Source organism: Heterocephalus glaber, unplaced genomic scaffold (genome assembly GCF_053883595.1).
Source record: "Heterocephalus glaber isolate CG9 unplaced genomic scaffold, H.glaber_assembly_v1.0 deba00001531, whole genome shotgun sequence".
Taxonomy (NCBI): Eukaryota; Metazoa; Chordata; class Mammalia; order Rodentia; family Bathyergidae; genus Heterocephalus; species Heterocephalus glaber.
Genome location: NW_028258329.1, coordinates 1,931,983 through 1,950,037, shown reverse-complemented (window position 1 = coordinate 1,950,037; position 18,055 = coordinate 1,931,983). Strand labels below are relative to the sequence as shown.

General features: G+C 35.3%; 1 protein-coding gene across 9 annotated transcripts in view; it reads right to left on the bottom strand.

The window, feature by feature from the left end:
- Ube3a (ubiquitin protein ligase E3A) overlaps nucleotides 1-18,055 on the bottom strand; it is a 94,366-nt gene that overhangs the window by 25,194 nt on the left and 51,117 nt on the right. For all 9 annotated transcript variants that reach the window (XM_021250170.2, XM_013068293.3, XM_004872177.3 and 6 more), the window contains 3 exons: nucleotides 10,682-10,983; nucleotides 6,173-7,419; nucleotides 1,023-1,167 (listed from right to left, as the gene is read on the bottom strand). In XM_021250170.2, the coding sequence (XP_021105829.1) occupies nucleotides 1,023-1,167; nucleotides 6,173-7,419; nucleotides 10,682-10,983 (1,694 nt within the window). The remainder of the gene's footprint in view (nucleotides 1-1,022; nucleotides 1,168-6,172; nucleotides 7,420-10,681; nucleotides 10,984-18,055) is intronic.

Below are 18,055 nucleotides of genomic sequence, written 5' to 3'. Positions count from 1 at the left end.
GTGCACACAGAACTAAAAATCCACAGGCTGTACCAGCCAATTCTCAAAGCTTAGGGAAAATAATGTCAAGTATTCTATGCCACATTTCTCACAATTCTGATGGTTCTTTTAGTGAAAATCTTTTCCTGTATTTTTCCTCACTTAAATGCAAGCCCAATAGCAGTTATACTGTAGGAGTTGAATGAGCTCAGAATTAACCACTTAAGTAGAGTACTCAAAAGGCTACGTCCTTCCCTATTCTACTTTGCCTCCATTGCTCAAGACAAGGGATAAAATCAGACTGTGACCCTGAATCTTCTGACTGACATATATAATCTGCCTTTCCCAAACTGTGTTCACATGGAAACTATTTTAGGGGGCAAATATTGTTAGGTGTGGTATGGAAAAGAGTTCTGGAGTGGTTCGTAGGAAATATTACAGTAACATTAGGTCACAAGAATGTATTTATTTTAGACGATGCTGGGGTTCTACCACTAAGCTGCACTGAACTTCCCAAAAAATCTTGTATCAAACAGAACTAATTAACCTGGTATGAGTTAGTGTTTTTTGTCAACTCTGAAGACAATACATTTGAGAGATATTCTCTCAGCAAATGCTCTTCACACCACTCTCAAGTTCAGAAACACTGTATTTGGTGACTGTTTTATACCACAAAAAGGAATCACCTAAATTTTTCTAAATATAACATTCTAAGGTGTTTACATTAAATTTTATTGTTTTGTTTTGGTACAGGAATTGAACTCAGGGCCTTGTGCTTGCCAGGCAGGTGCTGTGCCACTGAGCTACATCCCTGGCCCTCCATTAAATTTTAGAATATTTGGCTAAGTAATTTAAATAAGAATGTGAGTAAATGAGTTGATATGGATCAGTTCCTAAAGCATAAACTAATCTGTAATTGTAGGTAGTCCATACTAAAATCTTCTTTTGCTGCTCTGCATACCTGAGAATATTCATAAGCCAAAGTAAACAAATTCTTAACTCAAGAGGATAAGATACCATAGTCGTATTACTAAAATATTTACCAATATCTGGATTGAAGATTTCCTCCACAACCAACTGAAAAAATTCTTTGGAAACACCACCCTCATCAACTCCTTGTTCTCCTTCAAATTCCACATACAATTGTTTCTTCAAGTCTGCAGGATTTTCCATAGCAATCATCTCTAGCTATGATCGATAAGACAAATACAAAAAGATTACTGCTGGTATCAGGATAAAAGCAAAATAAAGTAGAAGAAACAAGTAAAAATAAGGAGCAGAGGTAGGGAAGACACAGAAGATCTTGACTTTTTCTTTTAAAACAGAAATAGGACACACACTGATTTTTTTTTAAGGCCTGTAAATACAGATCCAGTCTCACAGAAATAGAAAAACACGACAGAAACAAAATGAAGAATAAAAGGGTTATTTCTAACTTTATTGATTTATTATGGAATTACTATATAGTAGAAAATTAGGTTTTCTGTTTCTTGTATACAACAAATGTGGGGTTCACAGGAAGTAGAACAAATTAAGACAGCAAGGTGCTTGCTTGACTACTGACACTACATCATTTCAGCAAAAATAATGGAGTACGGAAGGTTGACTTCAAAAGTACTTACTACTAGTCCTTTATGTTTGTTGGAATTTACTAAGCATTAAGTCATTAAGATAATTTAAACTAAGAAAAACATACTGGATAAACAGCAAAGCAGTGTATGGTCTCTCACAATAGCGCTTAGTATTGTCCTCATACCCATTTCATGAATGTAGGTTAAAGTGCTGCCTCTTAACATGTTAACCAACTCTTTCTTGAACTATAAATATTTTACCAAATACTTTTTTTTATCTGTACAATAATTCATTGAATTACTGAGATTAATTGAGATTAGTCAACATGGTTCTAATGTGAAATATTTACGCTGTAAGTGGTTTTATTTTTATCAAAGATTTGCTAAAAGTATTCTGATTATCTTATTTGCTAAATTACGTCCACATGTCTGTTGTTTATTTAAAAGAAAAATTCATGCTTCAAGGTAAAGAACTCGCAAATGGTAAAGATGTTAGGTTATTCTACTGCAAGTGTAGCTTTAAAAATGATCTTGAACAATGCAAAATCATTGGAATAAGTATATTATAGTCCAAAAGTAATTACATAACATTCCAGGAGCCATAAAAAAGAAAATAAAATCTCATAAATAAGTGAACCAGGTCCAGTTACTTAGATCCATGTTTTTCAAACTGTTAACTGCAACTCATTAGTGGGCAGTCTATGTCATTTAGTGGACTGTAACCAAGAAGGGGAAAAAGGACTGTATTCCAATTGCACTGGAACCTAATGTTTTTTAAAACTTTGGTTTCAATTAGATGTACAGATGAATATGTATTATGTAATGTATTACTAGGGGATGCACTTGAGAAAAGTTGCAAAAAACGGACTCAAACTGTATCCTGGATATTTTCATGAGTCTGTGAATTCAGTCTTTAAAGACTGTCTTCTTCAGCAGTGGTCTCCAACACTTGTGAAATCCTTTCTAAGGGAATGTGTATCAAAGAATCTCCATTTCAGGCAGCATTTCATTGTGGAGAGAGATTAAGTCTCAGAGTGCGTCTTCCTGGTCTGAACTGTCAGTTAAGGTAAGCCCTGACCTTCTCCCTGTCCTCATCCTCCCCAGTGCTGTCCTGTCCTGTCCGTCCTGGAAACTGAACCCAGAGCTTTGAAGATGCTAGGCAGTTACCATGCCGCTGAGCTACATACCCAGCCCAACTTTTCGCCTCTGCCCCCTTCCGCAAGTAACTCAACTCCTGTTTCCTCCTGCACAAAGGAAAACCTGCAGGACTGTGAAGACTTAATACAAATGCAGATTTGAAAATTACCTTAGTTTAAAAATAATTCTTGGGCCAGGGCTGTAGCTCAGCAGGTGTGAGGCCTGGGTTCAATACCTAGCACTGGCCCTGCCCCTCAAAAGTGCCAGGTGGTAACATGTTGCAAACTGAGGCCTAGGATTACAATTAGCATCTCTGCTCAAATTTGGTACTAGGTAAATGCTCCATATTGCTATGTAACCCATTCCTAGTTTTCTTCTCGCAGTTCTCAACTGGCTGAAGGTTAAAGGATGTAAGTAAACATTTCTACTTGCCTTCCCATTACAGTCAAATGTGCTTATATTAAGTATGATAACTTCTAATATGAAAAACAGAATGCCTGACAGACTATGGCTTCTACAGCTTTTCTTGTTAGGGCTAATAAGTGAGAGCTGGCTCTTTAACAAGGTGAACCTTTCAAGCAATTTGGTGAAGAGTTTCTATAGGAACCAGAGGCCCTGTATTCTACTTTTAGCTCCTCCTAAGACATGTCACATGACAACTGAGGCAAACTTGTCTTCATTCCTAAGATATCACATGTTCAGTTCCACCAATTACTCTTCTGTGCTCCCTACCTTGGGTACCAAAAGAACATATATCATTATTTTCACTGTAAACAACTTCACCTCACTTTGCCTTAGTTTCATCTACCCTGAATGTGCCTGATCTCATCTAAAATAAGCAATAATACCGAACAGCATTAATACTATGTGAGGTACTTAATTAATTCCCTACACAAAGTCAGCACTTAGAAATATGTTATTATTCTACTGGCTCTAAAACTTTTTCCAGGGTTGTCTGAAAATTTAACCACTATGGCATCAAACAAAAATATTCTAGGAAGAACAGCAACAACAAATGTTCTTGTGAAATAAACAACTTCTGAACCACTTGACACATGGCACTTCATTCATTTCCACAACAACCTTATCGGGCAAGTAATGTTATTAACTATTTTACAAATGGGAACCGTGAAGTAATGAAAGGTTAAACAACTTGCTGAAATCGCAGTCAAGTCAGAGAGGAGACTAACAATGGACCAAGCTCTTGACTACTGTGGCTCACCGACTCTTCACAATGCTGGTAATAATTTCATTTTTGAAAGCGAGTGACTTCTATTTTCTTCGTTATGCTTTTTAATCTTTCAGTTTTCCCCAATGACTATATATATTAACTTTAGAATCAGGATCCATGAAAACATAAATACTATTTTAAAAGAAAAATTTAAAAAATACTTGGCACCTGAATTCTGGGAGGTTGAGTTGCCCAGGTCACACAATGTCAAGTGCACCCATGGTCTTAAACACCCTCAGGTGTTGTGCTTCCTTATGGGATCCCAACTGTGGGTCACCTTGTACAGCCAACACTTGCTTTTCCATCAAAGAATCTCAATGGTCACTGGGCACTGTGCTCTCCCTGACTCCTCCAGCAATGTATTTCCATTGTTTGCATCTTTCCAGTGCTGCCTGGAATTGTAAAAATTCCAGTAAAAATTTCCAATTATCATCTATTTTAGAGTACTATTCTCAGAAGAATACGATTCTTTAAAATACTGTATCATTTAAAGATACATGGGTGGCCTACCTTTTTGAAAAAATAGTATATAATACAGACATGGATTTTTAGATACAGGTTATTTCTTTAAGTACAGTATATATTCTGTATATAATTTAATAGAGACAACTGGGGAAAGACAGACTGGATGAAATGACATCTGCTTCTTATGTGACTTATTAGATTCTTAATTTCACAATTACTAGATTAAAAGACTTTTAATTTCTGGTTTTAATTAGCTATCAGACAAAATCCTATGGAGCTTTTTTTTTTTTTAAATGACCAGGTACAAAAGTATTCCCAGAACTAAGATAGGATGTCATCTCAATATAAAAACATCATCAGATGTATAAAGGCTGCTGGCTAGATTTTACCAAATTACATTTGGCAGAGGACGCTTTATTGAAAGGTTTTATAATACTGATAGTAATAGGTATCCCTGTAATTGCTCTTTGTTTTTCAAGTAAAATTTAACGTCAACTAAAATTAGTCAACCTTCTAAACTAATAAAGATAAGAACCCACAACACAGACAACTAGGAAACAGGGATATTTATTTAAAAACTGTATTTTGGTTTTGGAATGGATTTGTAAAGACACAGAATTAATAGAACTATAAACCACTGGGTAAAGTTGTTTGCCATTTCAAAGTTAAACACTAAAGATTTTGTGCCTTTCCATGTTCCTAGTTTTTTAAAATGTCAAAAATGTTGAAGGGCCATGGATGTAGCTCAGTGGTTCTGCCACCTGCCTCCCAAGCACAAGGTCTCGAGTTTGATCCCCAGTACCAAAAAGAAGTAAGTTGAAGAAAGGTTCCACATGATTTAAGAAATGAAAGCAGTTTTTCAGCAGAAGCAGAAAGGAGTCTGAGCTGACTGAAGTAACCCATCATCGCTGGCTTCCTGGTGCCCTTTCTATTTGACTCATGTAGCATGGGGCCATGTGAATAATTACTGCATTTCCTGATCACCTGGCATCCACCCACTTACTTGTCATCACTGCACAGAGTGGCAGGGTGTAGGAACGTTAAGTGGACAAGGCACTCCAGGCCTCTCTGTGCATGCCCACTGTTAACAGCAGGGAAAATGCCAAAACTCCCTGTGCAGAGGTCCTTTCATCTGTCTATGCTGGATTTAAAAAAGGATGAATGCTGAGCTTACCCAAAAGTTTCTCATTTCTACTTCTAGAATTGTCCCTACAAAAATGTAAGTGAGAAAAACTACCAAAACCATGCAGTACCATACAAGGACATTCTGAGTGGCTTACTAGGACTCCAAAATCTTACTGACATACATGTACCCACCTGCTCTGCTTACCTTATTAAGTTCATAATAATACAACTCGAATTCTGCGTCATGGAGGTTTTGGGGCCCTACTTAATTAAAACTTTATGATGTAGATTTACTGTGACACGCCTCCTTAGACCTCACATCCAAACTTACCATCAGGTACTCTTCCCATTTCCCTTGTTCCTCAGTTCCACTTCTCTGTTGAATGGGAGAAACTTGTGGGGGAACTTTGCAAGATTTAGAAAACCCACTGTTTTCACACAGAGTAAAGATAAGTCAACCAGGACTTTGTAGAACACATTTATAAACTTGGTCAGGAATAACAAAAGTAAAATACTTGTATGGCAGATAAAAAATGTCCACATGTTCCTAGGCTGTGACACTTATTTTCCCCAACAATCACCTTTTAAAAGGAATTCACTACTGCATCTCAATATCCCCACCACTGGGGTTTTAGTACTGATTTTAAGCTGTAGCCAAACTTACCCGGACAAGTGCATCATCTATGATATGGTCACGTCTGACTTTGAGTCTCAAATATGGATTCAACTGCTGTCCTTGAACTAGGCTGTAGAGAACAGTGATTCTTCGTTCACTGTACATACGAATTCTATTGTCATAATATAATCCCAAATTTTTTGTGACAGCATTCAATATGAAGGGACATGTCATAAAAGAAAATTTGTTCTCTGTTTCTACTTTGAAAAAAGTATAATCTTTATCCATTTCTAGAACATCATTCAGTGGTTCATTAATGAACTCCTCAAAAGAGATAAGTGGCTTTCGACAGTCCAGAGTTTTAACACCAAGTTCAGTTTCCAGTGGGTCCACTCGAGGACCTTTCTTGTTTCTTCTTTCCTCTCCCAAAAGCTCTTGCAGTGTCAATTCGCTGGACTCAGGGATGGGCTCTTCATCGTCTTCCTCATTGTGATTTGTGTCCACTTCCCCTCCCACGACATTTGCATAGTAAACCATTTTTAAGCATTTTGAAGCAGCAACAATAGCATCATCATCATTCACTAGATTTCGACTGTTAAATTCATTGCTTATGACTTTGTAAGTAATAAGTTGCTGAAACGTTTCCATCATTCTCCGAATCTGGTCTGCACTGTATTTAGACCATAGTCTAATCAGTTTCCCTTGGGCTGCAAGGGGTAACTTGCTCATTGCTTTGCAAAACAATGGCAATGCCATTTCCAGATATTCAGGACTGTGGAGATTCCTATTCTCCATTACAATAATAAACAAATTCAGGTAATTAGGATCACGAGAGTATACGTTATGATATGTCAAGTCACATTCTACATTAGGTGACAAATATACAAGTGCATTAAGAAAAGCAGTTTCTATTTTTTCATTGGAGAGCAATCTGGTATAGACTCTTCTAATAGCATCAATATCTACAGACACATCATCGGGACCTAATTTTTGTAAATTGTTGTCTCCCTGTGAGCTATCAACTATCCTGGAGGAAGATGCTTCCGAATCTTCTTCCATAGCAGCGGCAGAACATGCAGCTTTTTCCTTTTCATCTTCATCCTTGTCTTCATCCTTTCCTTGAAGAGATTTCAGCTCTTCCTTGGTGTGCTGTTTGACCTTCCGAAAGCTCTGTACCAATGCCTCAGCACTCGAAAAAACTCTTCCAATAACACGGATTAAAGGGGAATAATCCTCTCTCTCTCTACATATTTCAAGAATTTCATACACCAGTTCTTCAGTAAGATAAGTCACATCTAGAAAATTAGAAGGAAAAAAGAGAATATTTATTTTTGTATTTTGTACATGCTTGCTCTGTTGTACTTACTACATACTAGGGAAAAGTAAAACAGCCCAAAATTTACTCAGTATCATTCATGAATTAAAATTCCTTTGTAAAAGTATATACTTTTTAAGTAATTCAGCAATCAAAATAGTATGCTTTCTTTTACCAACTGTTAATACCAACAACCATACCCATTCTTTTACATTCTTTCAACAATACATAGCTGCTAGAGGTCATAACAGTTCCAATTCCCTCTGCAATGAAGGTGTCTATCAGTAGTTTTAATTTTAAATGCAAACCACTGGATCATGTGCTGTTTCATCACAATACCCTATTCCAACCTTGCTGTACAGAAGAAATACTATTCTTCCAAAAAGCTTTTCTTTGTTCTATTCTCAAAAGACTGAGACAAGATTTTAACAAAATCCTTCAGCACCATCTTTTAGAAACAGCACCTCTCGGTGTTAAAAACAAATTGGTTTGCGAGAAGACTGTAACAATTCTCATAAACTCTAAAGTAAAAACTGCTATCTATAACCAAGAATTAGAATAACTCTCAGCAGAGGGACTGGCAATAATCTGGGGCTATTAAAAACAGACTGGGACGGGCTGAGCTGGTGAGGTAGCTCAAGGGCAGTGTCCTCGACTGGGATGCATGAGGCCCTGGACTCGATCCCCAGCACTCAGAATGTGGGGTGACAAAACAAACAGTGGAAAGATGTAAAACACAAACTATGTGATCAACAAAATCTATTTCCTCTTCTTCCTAGGCAGAGTTGGATCATATTTTCCAGTTGTTTGAGATGTGTTACTTTCAGGCCAAGGCTTTCCCTTTTCTGCTAACACAATGAAAGATACTTTATTTTACAGGGGGAAAAAAGATGTATTTTGGCTATCAAAATTCTGCAATTATTGAAACAATACTGAAAATATTTAATAATACTGAAAACAGTCAATCTATCACTTTCATCTTGAGAGTGATAGATTTTCATCATTAGACTACTTTAGAGGACAATTTTAGAGTTATGCTAACAATTCTATCTTTCTCATGCCAAACATACCCTTAAACATATACTAACCACCATGCAAAAAGAGAAGTTAACATGACCTTTTCGTTGCTTGAATGTACTTCCTCCACAGCAAGACAATAAAAAATGTAAGCAATTATTGAGGGAATGTTCTCCAAAAGTTAAATCCCAAGAAAACCAAATTTCATTATGTCACTGATCTGATCTGTGGCTAGGCTACAAGAATGTCCACACCTGTAGTTACTTCTTATGGGCTCTACCCTTTCAAGAACTAATTGTTAGGTGTATTCTATTAGGAATATATTGATGTCTTTTCTGAAACATCAGTAATCTCTTCCTAAAAGGTATAAAACCACTCACCAGGAATCTATTTCTCATTACTCTAATGGGAAAATGTGATAGTACCTTCTTATAAGGCAACACAAAACTCCCTTCGAATTTCCTAAATAAAAACCAAAGCACAGAAAACACCTACTATAAATATCTTGTTAGGACATAAAACACTTTCCTAATTATCAAATCATAAGATTTTAATAAAAACTTGTTTTGTGTACAGTAGCAGGGTCTGTCTGAGGGAGAGCAACATTAGAGACCCATATAACTTCTGTTGACATATCATGCTTTCAGAATTATCTTCATCAAGTGATGCTGACATTCTACTACTCCTACCTAGAATATGCCAATACTCTTTGCACATACCACGTTTTAAAATGTTAGACTGAGTTTGTGTATATAAACAAAAAACATTATAATAAACCTGTTTATCAATAGATGTTCTACTGAAAATTAAGTATTTTTAATAACCAGTATAAATATTTTTCTAATGAGTGTATTTTGAGATATATGTATGTTCCTAAAATAGTTGAATCATAAAATTTTGTACTTAAAATCTCATGCAAAAACAAAGCTAGGGGAAACTAATGCCTACGCAATTTTGTAGCTGGAGATAACAAACATTAATAATCAGAACAAAAGTACCAGTATAATTAAACCATCTATTAATTCTACTAGAAAAATACCATATTAAATATAGTACACTGGGTAAAAAAAGAAGTGGGTGTGACAGTAACGTACTGTGAGAAAGGAGTAAGGAAAGGCTGAACTTGATAAATTATGCAAGCTTCTGCAAAAAGCAAGGAGCATAAAGACTGGGAAGAACCACACAAGCACCTCTAAGAATGATCACAGGGCCCAAAACAAGATGAATACATCCATAATGCATAGTATTTCCCCAAGGTTGGATCTGTTTAGCTACAGTTGTACATTCTACTTTATCTACTGTGACTCTGTGATGCATACTTGCTGGAAAAATGTGTATAGTTGATCAATGCAACTTATACACACACACACACACACACACACACACACACACACACAGACAGGACAACATTCACCTATTTTCTACAGTACATGAGCTAATTCAAGAAACAGAATTTGAATAATAAAGCTATGTAAAGTTACAAACGCTGCTGAATTATAGAAATAGGAGACAGTACAACTCCATGCCACTAATTCATTTAAACTTGTTTCAAATGATGTTACAAAAATATTTAGAGGTATTCCCTAATTTACATATATCTTACATGAAAAGCTTTCTCTTTTAAATACATTTGCCTCTATGATGGGGCTAAACCCTGCCAGTTGTTCGAAGCTTCTATACCTCATAAATACGAATACTTAATTACCTTCACTGACAGAAAACAAGCTTGAAGGTATGGCAGGAGAAAGTTTTAAGAAATTTTAGAATGTAGTGCTATTTTTAAAAAACTAAAAGCTTTAGAGAAGACTGCCATTGGCAGGTCATGGTCTTTGGCAGCAAGCACCAAATGCCTGGAGGAGTGGACAGGATATGGGAAGAAATTATTAGGATAAGCATATTTCTCAGGTAATGATTACAATAGTTTGCCTTGCTTTCTAATATGGAAAAAATAACTCCCTAGTCTTTCTGCTTCTTGGCGTTCCAGAGCTCATGGCAAATATTCAATCCAGTTATATAATAATTTAAACAGTCTTTGTGGCCTAGTTGAAGAGATTAACTTCAATTTAGTACAATCTTCCCAGTGGAACTTCTAGATTATAATTCGCTTCTAATTAGCAACCACTAAACCTGTGGAAGGCAGTTAAAGCAAAACAACAAAATCTCACACACTTTAATCTCTAATATGGTTTTAATCAACAATTGTCAATTAAAAATGAGCAGCTTACCTTTAAAATCAATTCTAGCTCCTTTTCCATCCTTCTTGTTCATTTTTATCTCAGAGTTGTTAGGGGCACCTTTCGAGTTCTCAAGGTAAGCTGAGCTTGCTCCTTTCTTGGAGGGATGAGGATCACAGAGTTTTGCATTAATCTTATAAAGCTCGAGGGCTTTAATAGCTGCTGCATTGTTATCCATACGAAGAAAAGTTGGACAGGAAGCACAAAACTCATTCGTGCAGGCCTCATTTCCACAGCCCTCAGTTAACTGGTGGTAGTAGCGTTCTATTAGATGCTTTGCAGCTGCTCGCTTCCTGTACCAAACATTCAAACAATAAGCATGATTAGTACAGCTCAGGAACAAAGCTCAACAGATCACCAAGGCAAAAGTTAGTCAAGCACTGAAGTAATAAAGTTACATATCCAGATGAGATATAAAAAATGGAAATCCACTATCCATAACTTTTGACTAGGGAAATATTATATATTTTGTAAGAAACTAAGATAATGACTGTCAGTGCTATCAAAAGTATCCTTCTAGTCTGTTTTCTTTGTTTAAAAGGGTTTGATAAGGGGGTGGTGTGGTAAGTGTATATGCTTAAACTGTGTAGCATAACAGCTGAAAATTTGCAAGGATTAGGTAAGTTTTGTCATTTTATCACTTTAAATATTAACGTTAAGAAAATGAAAGTCTACTTAAAGCATCAATCTAGATTTCCTTAATAATCACCATTTCATTTCAACCACTTGTTAAATACCTGATTTGTAGATAACACAAAATTTCTATCTGGATGAAAAAATATTTTCCTCAATCACATGAAAGATTTAGAAGGAACTTTACAAAAGTATTACAAGTACAAGAAAAATGGCTCCAAAATATATAATCATGAATCCAAAATTTGTCACTAAACCTCTTCATTAATTCCTTTAGGAACACTGCATACTTTAAGTTCCATTAGGGTAAAAATCTTGTATTCCTCTTATATTGTAAAATTAAATGAAGTGGATTAATGCTTTACTATGGCTCTTCTAGTAGAGCAACCAAGAATACTGAAGAAGGGATTGCTGAAGAAGGGAATACTGAAGAAGCTGGACTATATAATCTATATTGTTTATTCAACCCTAACATTTTATGCTTCTACTAACTGATGGTATGAAATTACCATAATTTAAGTACAACAGTGCACTGGATCCAAAGAAGCCTAATTCATAGCTTTCCTTTGGGTTCCGAATTCAAAATGATGGAAAAACTATGAAAAATTAAAACTATAAGAAAAAAGAATTCACCAAATTTCTCAAAACATTCCTGCAATTATCTTACCAACGTGCAGGACTAAGTGAAAACTGGCATGCACACTGACATCTTGCTAACCATGAAAGACTCGAGAAGGCTGCAAACAAGTAGGTAAGGGACATTAATAATATCAATTTTGTCTTAAAAATTAGGACTCTGATTCTAAAATACCAAGGCAAATGACAAAGACTGATATAAACACATCCAATTCATTCTAGTGCTTGCTTATATTTTCTAAACATTCCATGCAAATTTACCACATATGCCATGCAAATAGACAAACAGAAAAACCCACAAAGCATGCTATAAATTACACAAACATGACTTAAGAGATAAACTATAATGTAGCTATAATCAATCCCACTTATGAACCTTAAATATTACTATTCCAGATCACTATGTAAGTATGAAAGCAAGAATGTAAAAAACAAGACTGAAATATAGACTCTAGGACACTTAACACATATTGTACATGCTATTCTTTAGTAAAGAAACATATTTATATGATACTTGTCAAACTGTGGATTTCCTTATGAAGAACATAAATAGACAATTCTTTTCTAGAAACTATGAACTTACATCAAAAGTCTTAAAAATATTAATATCATACAAATTAGAGAGGCAGCTTGTGGAAAACAGTTGAACAATTTTATAAAAATGCATTGTTTTCCACATCTGGGGGGAGAAATCAGCCTGCCCAATAATAGAGGTTTACCTAAATGAACATGACACAGTTCACACACTGAAATAAACAATTAGCAATACCTGAAGTGTGGCAACAGTCTTCCTGCTGTATCACTAGCTGACAAAAGTTAGTTACAAATCTGTAGGTGTAGGCTAAACTCATTTTTGTTTCAAAGGGCTAATAGTCATTTTTGTCTGGCTGATATGATTGAATGAGTTTTTAAAATCTACCTCTTTGCTTCCAATATATAATTTTCTATAATACGCATGCCATTTGTATATTAAAATGAATAAATGTGAATGAGGAGAATGTTAGCAATTTCCATTTTTTACATACATGACATGAATGGTCTCAAAGTTCACTAAAGTATCCATATGATTTTTTTAAAGCTTATAGAATTCAAAATACCAAGATAGCCTATTTTTAATAAAAATGTCAAGTTTTGTCCTAAAATAAACCAAAAATCCTGCCATATAAATAACGCTTCTTATATACTGAATAAAGCAGTGTGAAGAGCGAAAATAGGACATAATGCAAAAAAAATCACTCCTGCATTAAGTATCAACTCCTTCTAAGTAGTTGTACAATAATGAGCAAATAATCATCTATGCCTCAATTTTCTCATCTTTTAAGAGTCAGTTCTCAACTTTAAATTATTCTGTGTAACAAACAAGGAGGTAAGAAAGTAGCACTTGCCAAAGAGGGTTCTATCTATGTAAATTACCATGGTTGTGAGAACTGAATGTATAAGGCGATGAGAGTATCAATGGGCACTCTGTAAACTGGGCACAGGAAGCAGATTGATTTGAGGGAGTTACTCTTAAAATTACTGAATATTAAAAAGCCCAAGACTTAGAGTCAAGCCTGGATTCAAATTTCTTTTTTTTTTTAGTTCTTTTATTGGTACATTTTAGGTATACAATTCATTTACATTTATCACTGGGTGTTTGTACCTGTACATGATATATCTTGGTTCTTATTTTTTTTTCCCCCATTACCTGTGCACCCTTCTTATTCAATATGCAACTTATGTAATTCCTCTGAGCATTACCAGAAAGAGGGTCAATACAGTGAACTCCTAGACTCCCGAAGGTGATAACAATTACAACAATGATAACAGCTGCTTCCCTGTACCCAGTTTACAAATAGCAGCTACACTGGTAAGATAAGGTCTACAAGATCACACCAGAGTCACGTTTCTAAGCATTATCCTTTTCTTCCTCACTTGGATTATCTGGTGCATTGTAACCCCATCTAATTTGGAACATATAAAATTTAGAGCTTATAAAAAGCTTCTGGGCCAAAGATTTAGCTCAGTGGTTTCACTGCCTGCTGCGCAAGCACCAAGGACCCGAGTTCAATCCCCGGTACCAAAAAAAAAAAAAAACTTCTAAGATGCTGTACACTAATAATGATTTTTTGGTAAATTTCAAATCCCTATAGTCAGGAGATCAAAGATCATGGGCAAATCTAACCCACCATCTGTTTTTCATAGCTCACAAGCTTAGAATATTTTGCATTCTTAAATGGTTGAAAAAATATGGGCAAGAACACTGTGTGGTCTGACATTTATAAATTATGTGAAATTCAATTTTGTGCCCATAAGGTTTATGAAAACAGAGCCAAAATCATTCATGAATGTGGTTGGTGGTGTTTTCACTCTACAACAGTGAAGTTGAGTAGTTTTAACACAGACTGTATGGCTTGCAAAGCCTAAAATGAACACCATCTCTGGCACTTCACAAAAAAAGTCTGCCAACCCTTCAGAGTCTACTCTCTGCCCTCCACTGTCCCCCTCCATAGTCCCTTTTGAGGTACTGGGGATCCCCCCGCACCTGAGCCTTTGCACTAAGCTACATCCCCTGCTCTTTGTTTTTTAGATAAGGTCTCACAGTACTGGTAAACTCTCCAGGCTGGGCTGGAACTTGCAATCCTTCTTCCTCAGCCACCCACAGTGCTGGATTAAGGCCTGTACAACCTTCTTATGACCCTTTCATCTAATCATTTGGCTTCTTCTTTCTCTTTCCCCTTAGCAAATAAACACAATAAAGTGTATACCTTTCTCCAAGTATTACTAAAGAAAAAACGAAGAGGAGAGGAAGGCGGCAGAGGAGGAGGTGGAGGGGGGAGGAGGAGGAAGAAAGTGAGGAAAAGGAATGGAAAGGAGAAAAAGAGAAGATAAGAAATGAAGTAGGGCATTTCCCTGATTTCTGTCCCTTTGATGACACTTTTATCAGCCATTAATAATCAAAACTCCCACAAGAGACATAGGTTACTTTCTACAGTTTCTTCACATCCTAATGACTTAAGAAACATAAGACAATGTAGTTTAGAATACAGCGGTCTGTTAAATGTGTGCCTTTCTTATTTAGTCAGTAACAATGATCAAGTGAGACCTTCTAGTGAGAGAGCTCTAAAAGTTAATAGAGACACTTTATACTTACCCATTTAAAAGACAGTATTTTCCATTTATTTTACTTCTTTGACTGAATTAATCAGACATTCCTACAAATGAAAGTTCTATAGAACAAATCACATTTAGAAGGCCATAATTTATTCTTAGACAACTGAATAGCTATCTTTAAAAATCATTTAAACAATGAGCTGCGTGCCCATGTCAGGAATTAACTTTGAAGTACAGTAAAAAATTTAAGATGGATCAACAGTAGAGGTATGAATATGTGTGTGATAAAGCAATACAAATAGTGATAGCAGCAGCTGGGCTGTAGGCATATGGTATCAGATCCAAAATTCTTTCAATTCACTGCATGCTTGGAAATTTTCATAATAGACACTGGGAGAAATATGCTCTTGCTATATTGCAACTTTCTAGAAAACATGGCCATTGCAGAAAGAATGATTTCATCCTCAAGAGACAGAAAAAGAACAATCTTAGTGTCAGCAATAGCACAAATACAACATGTGCTGACTTCTCATTTAGACTTTGAACCAACCCAGAACTTACCAAAGAGCTGTAATAAAACTGATAAATCAGATTTGTAAGCTGACTGTAACTGTACACAGAAACTTAATCTACTCACCACTGAGGTTCATACTAGGGAAATATAATCTATTTAATGTTCCTGTATAAATAGCTGACCAAGAGGGTCAGAACCACTGATGTGGTGGCCAACAATATAAGCAGCAGAGATTGGAAAAGATCTTAAAAGGAGCAAAAATATAAGCAGTAAAAGACAAGCTCTATGAAGAAGCCAAAAAAATACTGTCAGGAAGTGAAGATATGAATGACAGTGATCAAGGAGTAAATTATTAGAATTAAAAAGAGCAGTGACAGAACAGATGATAACTGAGATGTAACATGAAAGCCACTGGTGGATAAAATACAGAATAAAAGGAGATGAAAGGGAAAGATTAAAAGGAATATGAGTTAAGTGGAGTGATTTTTATTCAAGATGAAGTAGAATGAAAATGTAAGGAATGTGAAAGACAGAAAAGAGAAATGGCCCACAGCTTGTATAACGAATCAGTCTATAAAGCTAGTAACACTACTTAGTAGTTTCCCATAAGTGAAAAATCTTTGTTTCTTCAGGATGTAGCCTTTGTAAAAACTCCACTCTCTTTTCTAAAGTTATTTTTAATGTAAAAATGTGTAGAATAAGGAATGGCATCCTAAATAGTTCAAAGCCTTGTTGAAACAGATCTAAGAAACAACTGTAACACAATTATATTCAGGAAACAGTAGGGTCTATTAAAATGGAATAACATTAATTTATTATATTTCAAGGTTAAATCAATAATTGGGAACTAGTTAGTACCATAAACCATCAGAAAAGCCATTAGGAAAAAAAAAGCCATTAGAAAGAGAAGATAAAAGTTTACATAAAAAAAATTAAAATAAATCTGTATTTTTAACTCTTAGAAAAATAAATGCAGCAAAGAATATCTTTTCTTGAACTCTGCTAAGTACCTTAAAGGAAGAGAACACTTTCAAATGCATTCTATGGGGTCAGGATTAATCAATAAAACCAGACAAATTTACAAGAAAACTACAGGCAATTCAGATGAAAAAGTCCTCAACAAAATAGCAACAAACTCAACAATGCATTAGAAAAAAGCAGGATTTAATCATGAAATTCAAGGATAGTTCAATGTAAAAGAATCAATTTCATATACTGCATTAATTAGTATGAAGAACAAAATCCACATAATCTCAATTGATATAAAGAAAGTATTTGACAAAATTCTATACACTTTAATTTTAACAACACTCAAGGTGTCTAGGAAAATATGGAAATTACCTAACCATGATAAAGCCCACATGTGGAAAGCCCAAACCTATACTATAAATTCTCAATGGTGAAAACTTAAAGGGTGCCCACTAAGATCACAAACAAGTCGAGGATACCCACTCTTACTACTTCAAACCAACATATTATCAGAAGTCCAGCCAGAGCAATCAGGTAAGAAAAAGGGAAAACAAACAAATGTATTCAAAAAGAAAAAAAGTAAAATTACCTCATTAACATGATCATACGGTCCACTAAATAACTCAGAACTAAGTAATTAATTCAATAAAGTTGTGAGATACAAAACTCAAAACGTAAAAACTACAAAGAAACTAATTTAAAACAGCATTTAAAATAGAATCAGGGGCGGGGATGTAGCTCATTGGCACCATGCCTGCCTGGCAAGTGGAAAGTCCTGAGTTTGATCCTCAGTTCCACATAAAACAAAAACAGACACACACACACACACACACACACACACACACACACAATCAAAGAGTAAAATATTTAAGAATAAACCAGAGGGGGGCTGGGGATTTACTTGCGCTGCTGTACAAGCACAAGGTCCAGAGTTCGATCCCTGGTACCAAAAAAAGAGAATAAACCAGAGGTAAATCATTGATACCTTGAAAATTGTACAACAATGTTGAAAAAATTAAATATGAATCTAAAGACTTAATACTGTGCACTGCTTAAGTTACAGATTCAATTCAGTCTTTATAAAAAAAAAAATCCCAAGGTATTTTTTTCAGGAATAGAAAAAAAAAAAAAATCCTAAAATGTACATAAAATCTTGAAGGACCATTAAAAAATCAAAACAGTCTTGAAATAAAAAAAGCCCACATTTCTTGAGTTCAAAATACATGACAAAGTTACAGTAGTCAAAACAGGGTGGTGATACCAGAACAACAGACATGGAGACCAGTGAATGTAATATACGATGCAGAAATAAACTCTTACAAATATTGTCAAATAATCTTCAAGACAAAGGTGCCAAGGCTACAAAACAGAAAAGGTAGGTAGGGCCTGCAACAAACTACACTGTGAGAACTGCACACACATATGTAAAATAATAGACAGACCCAAACCTTACATCATATACAAAAATTAAATAGATTATGCAACTAAACTTAAAAATCAAATTATAAACTCCTAGGAGA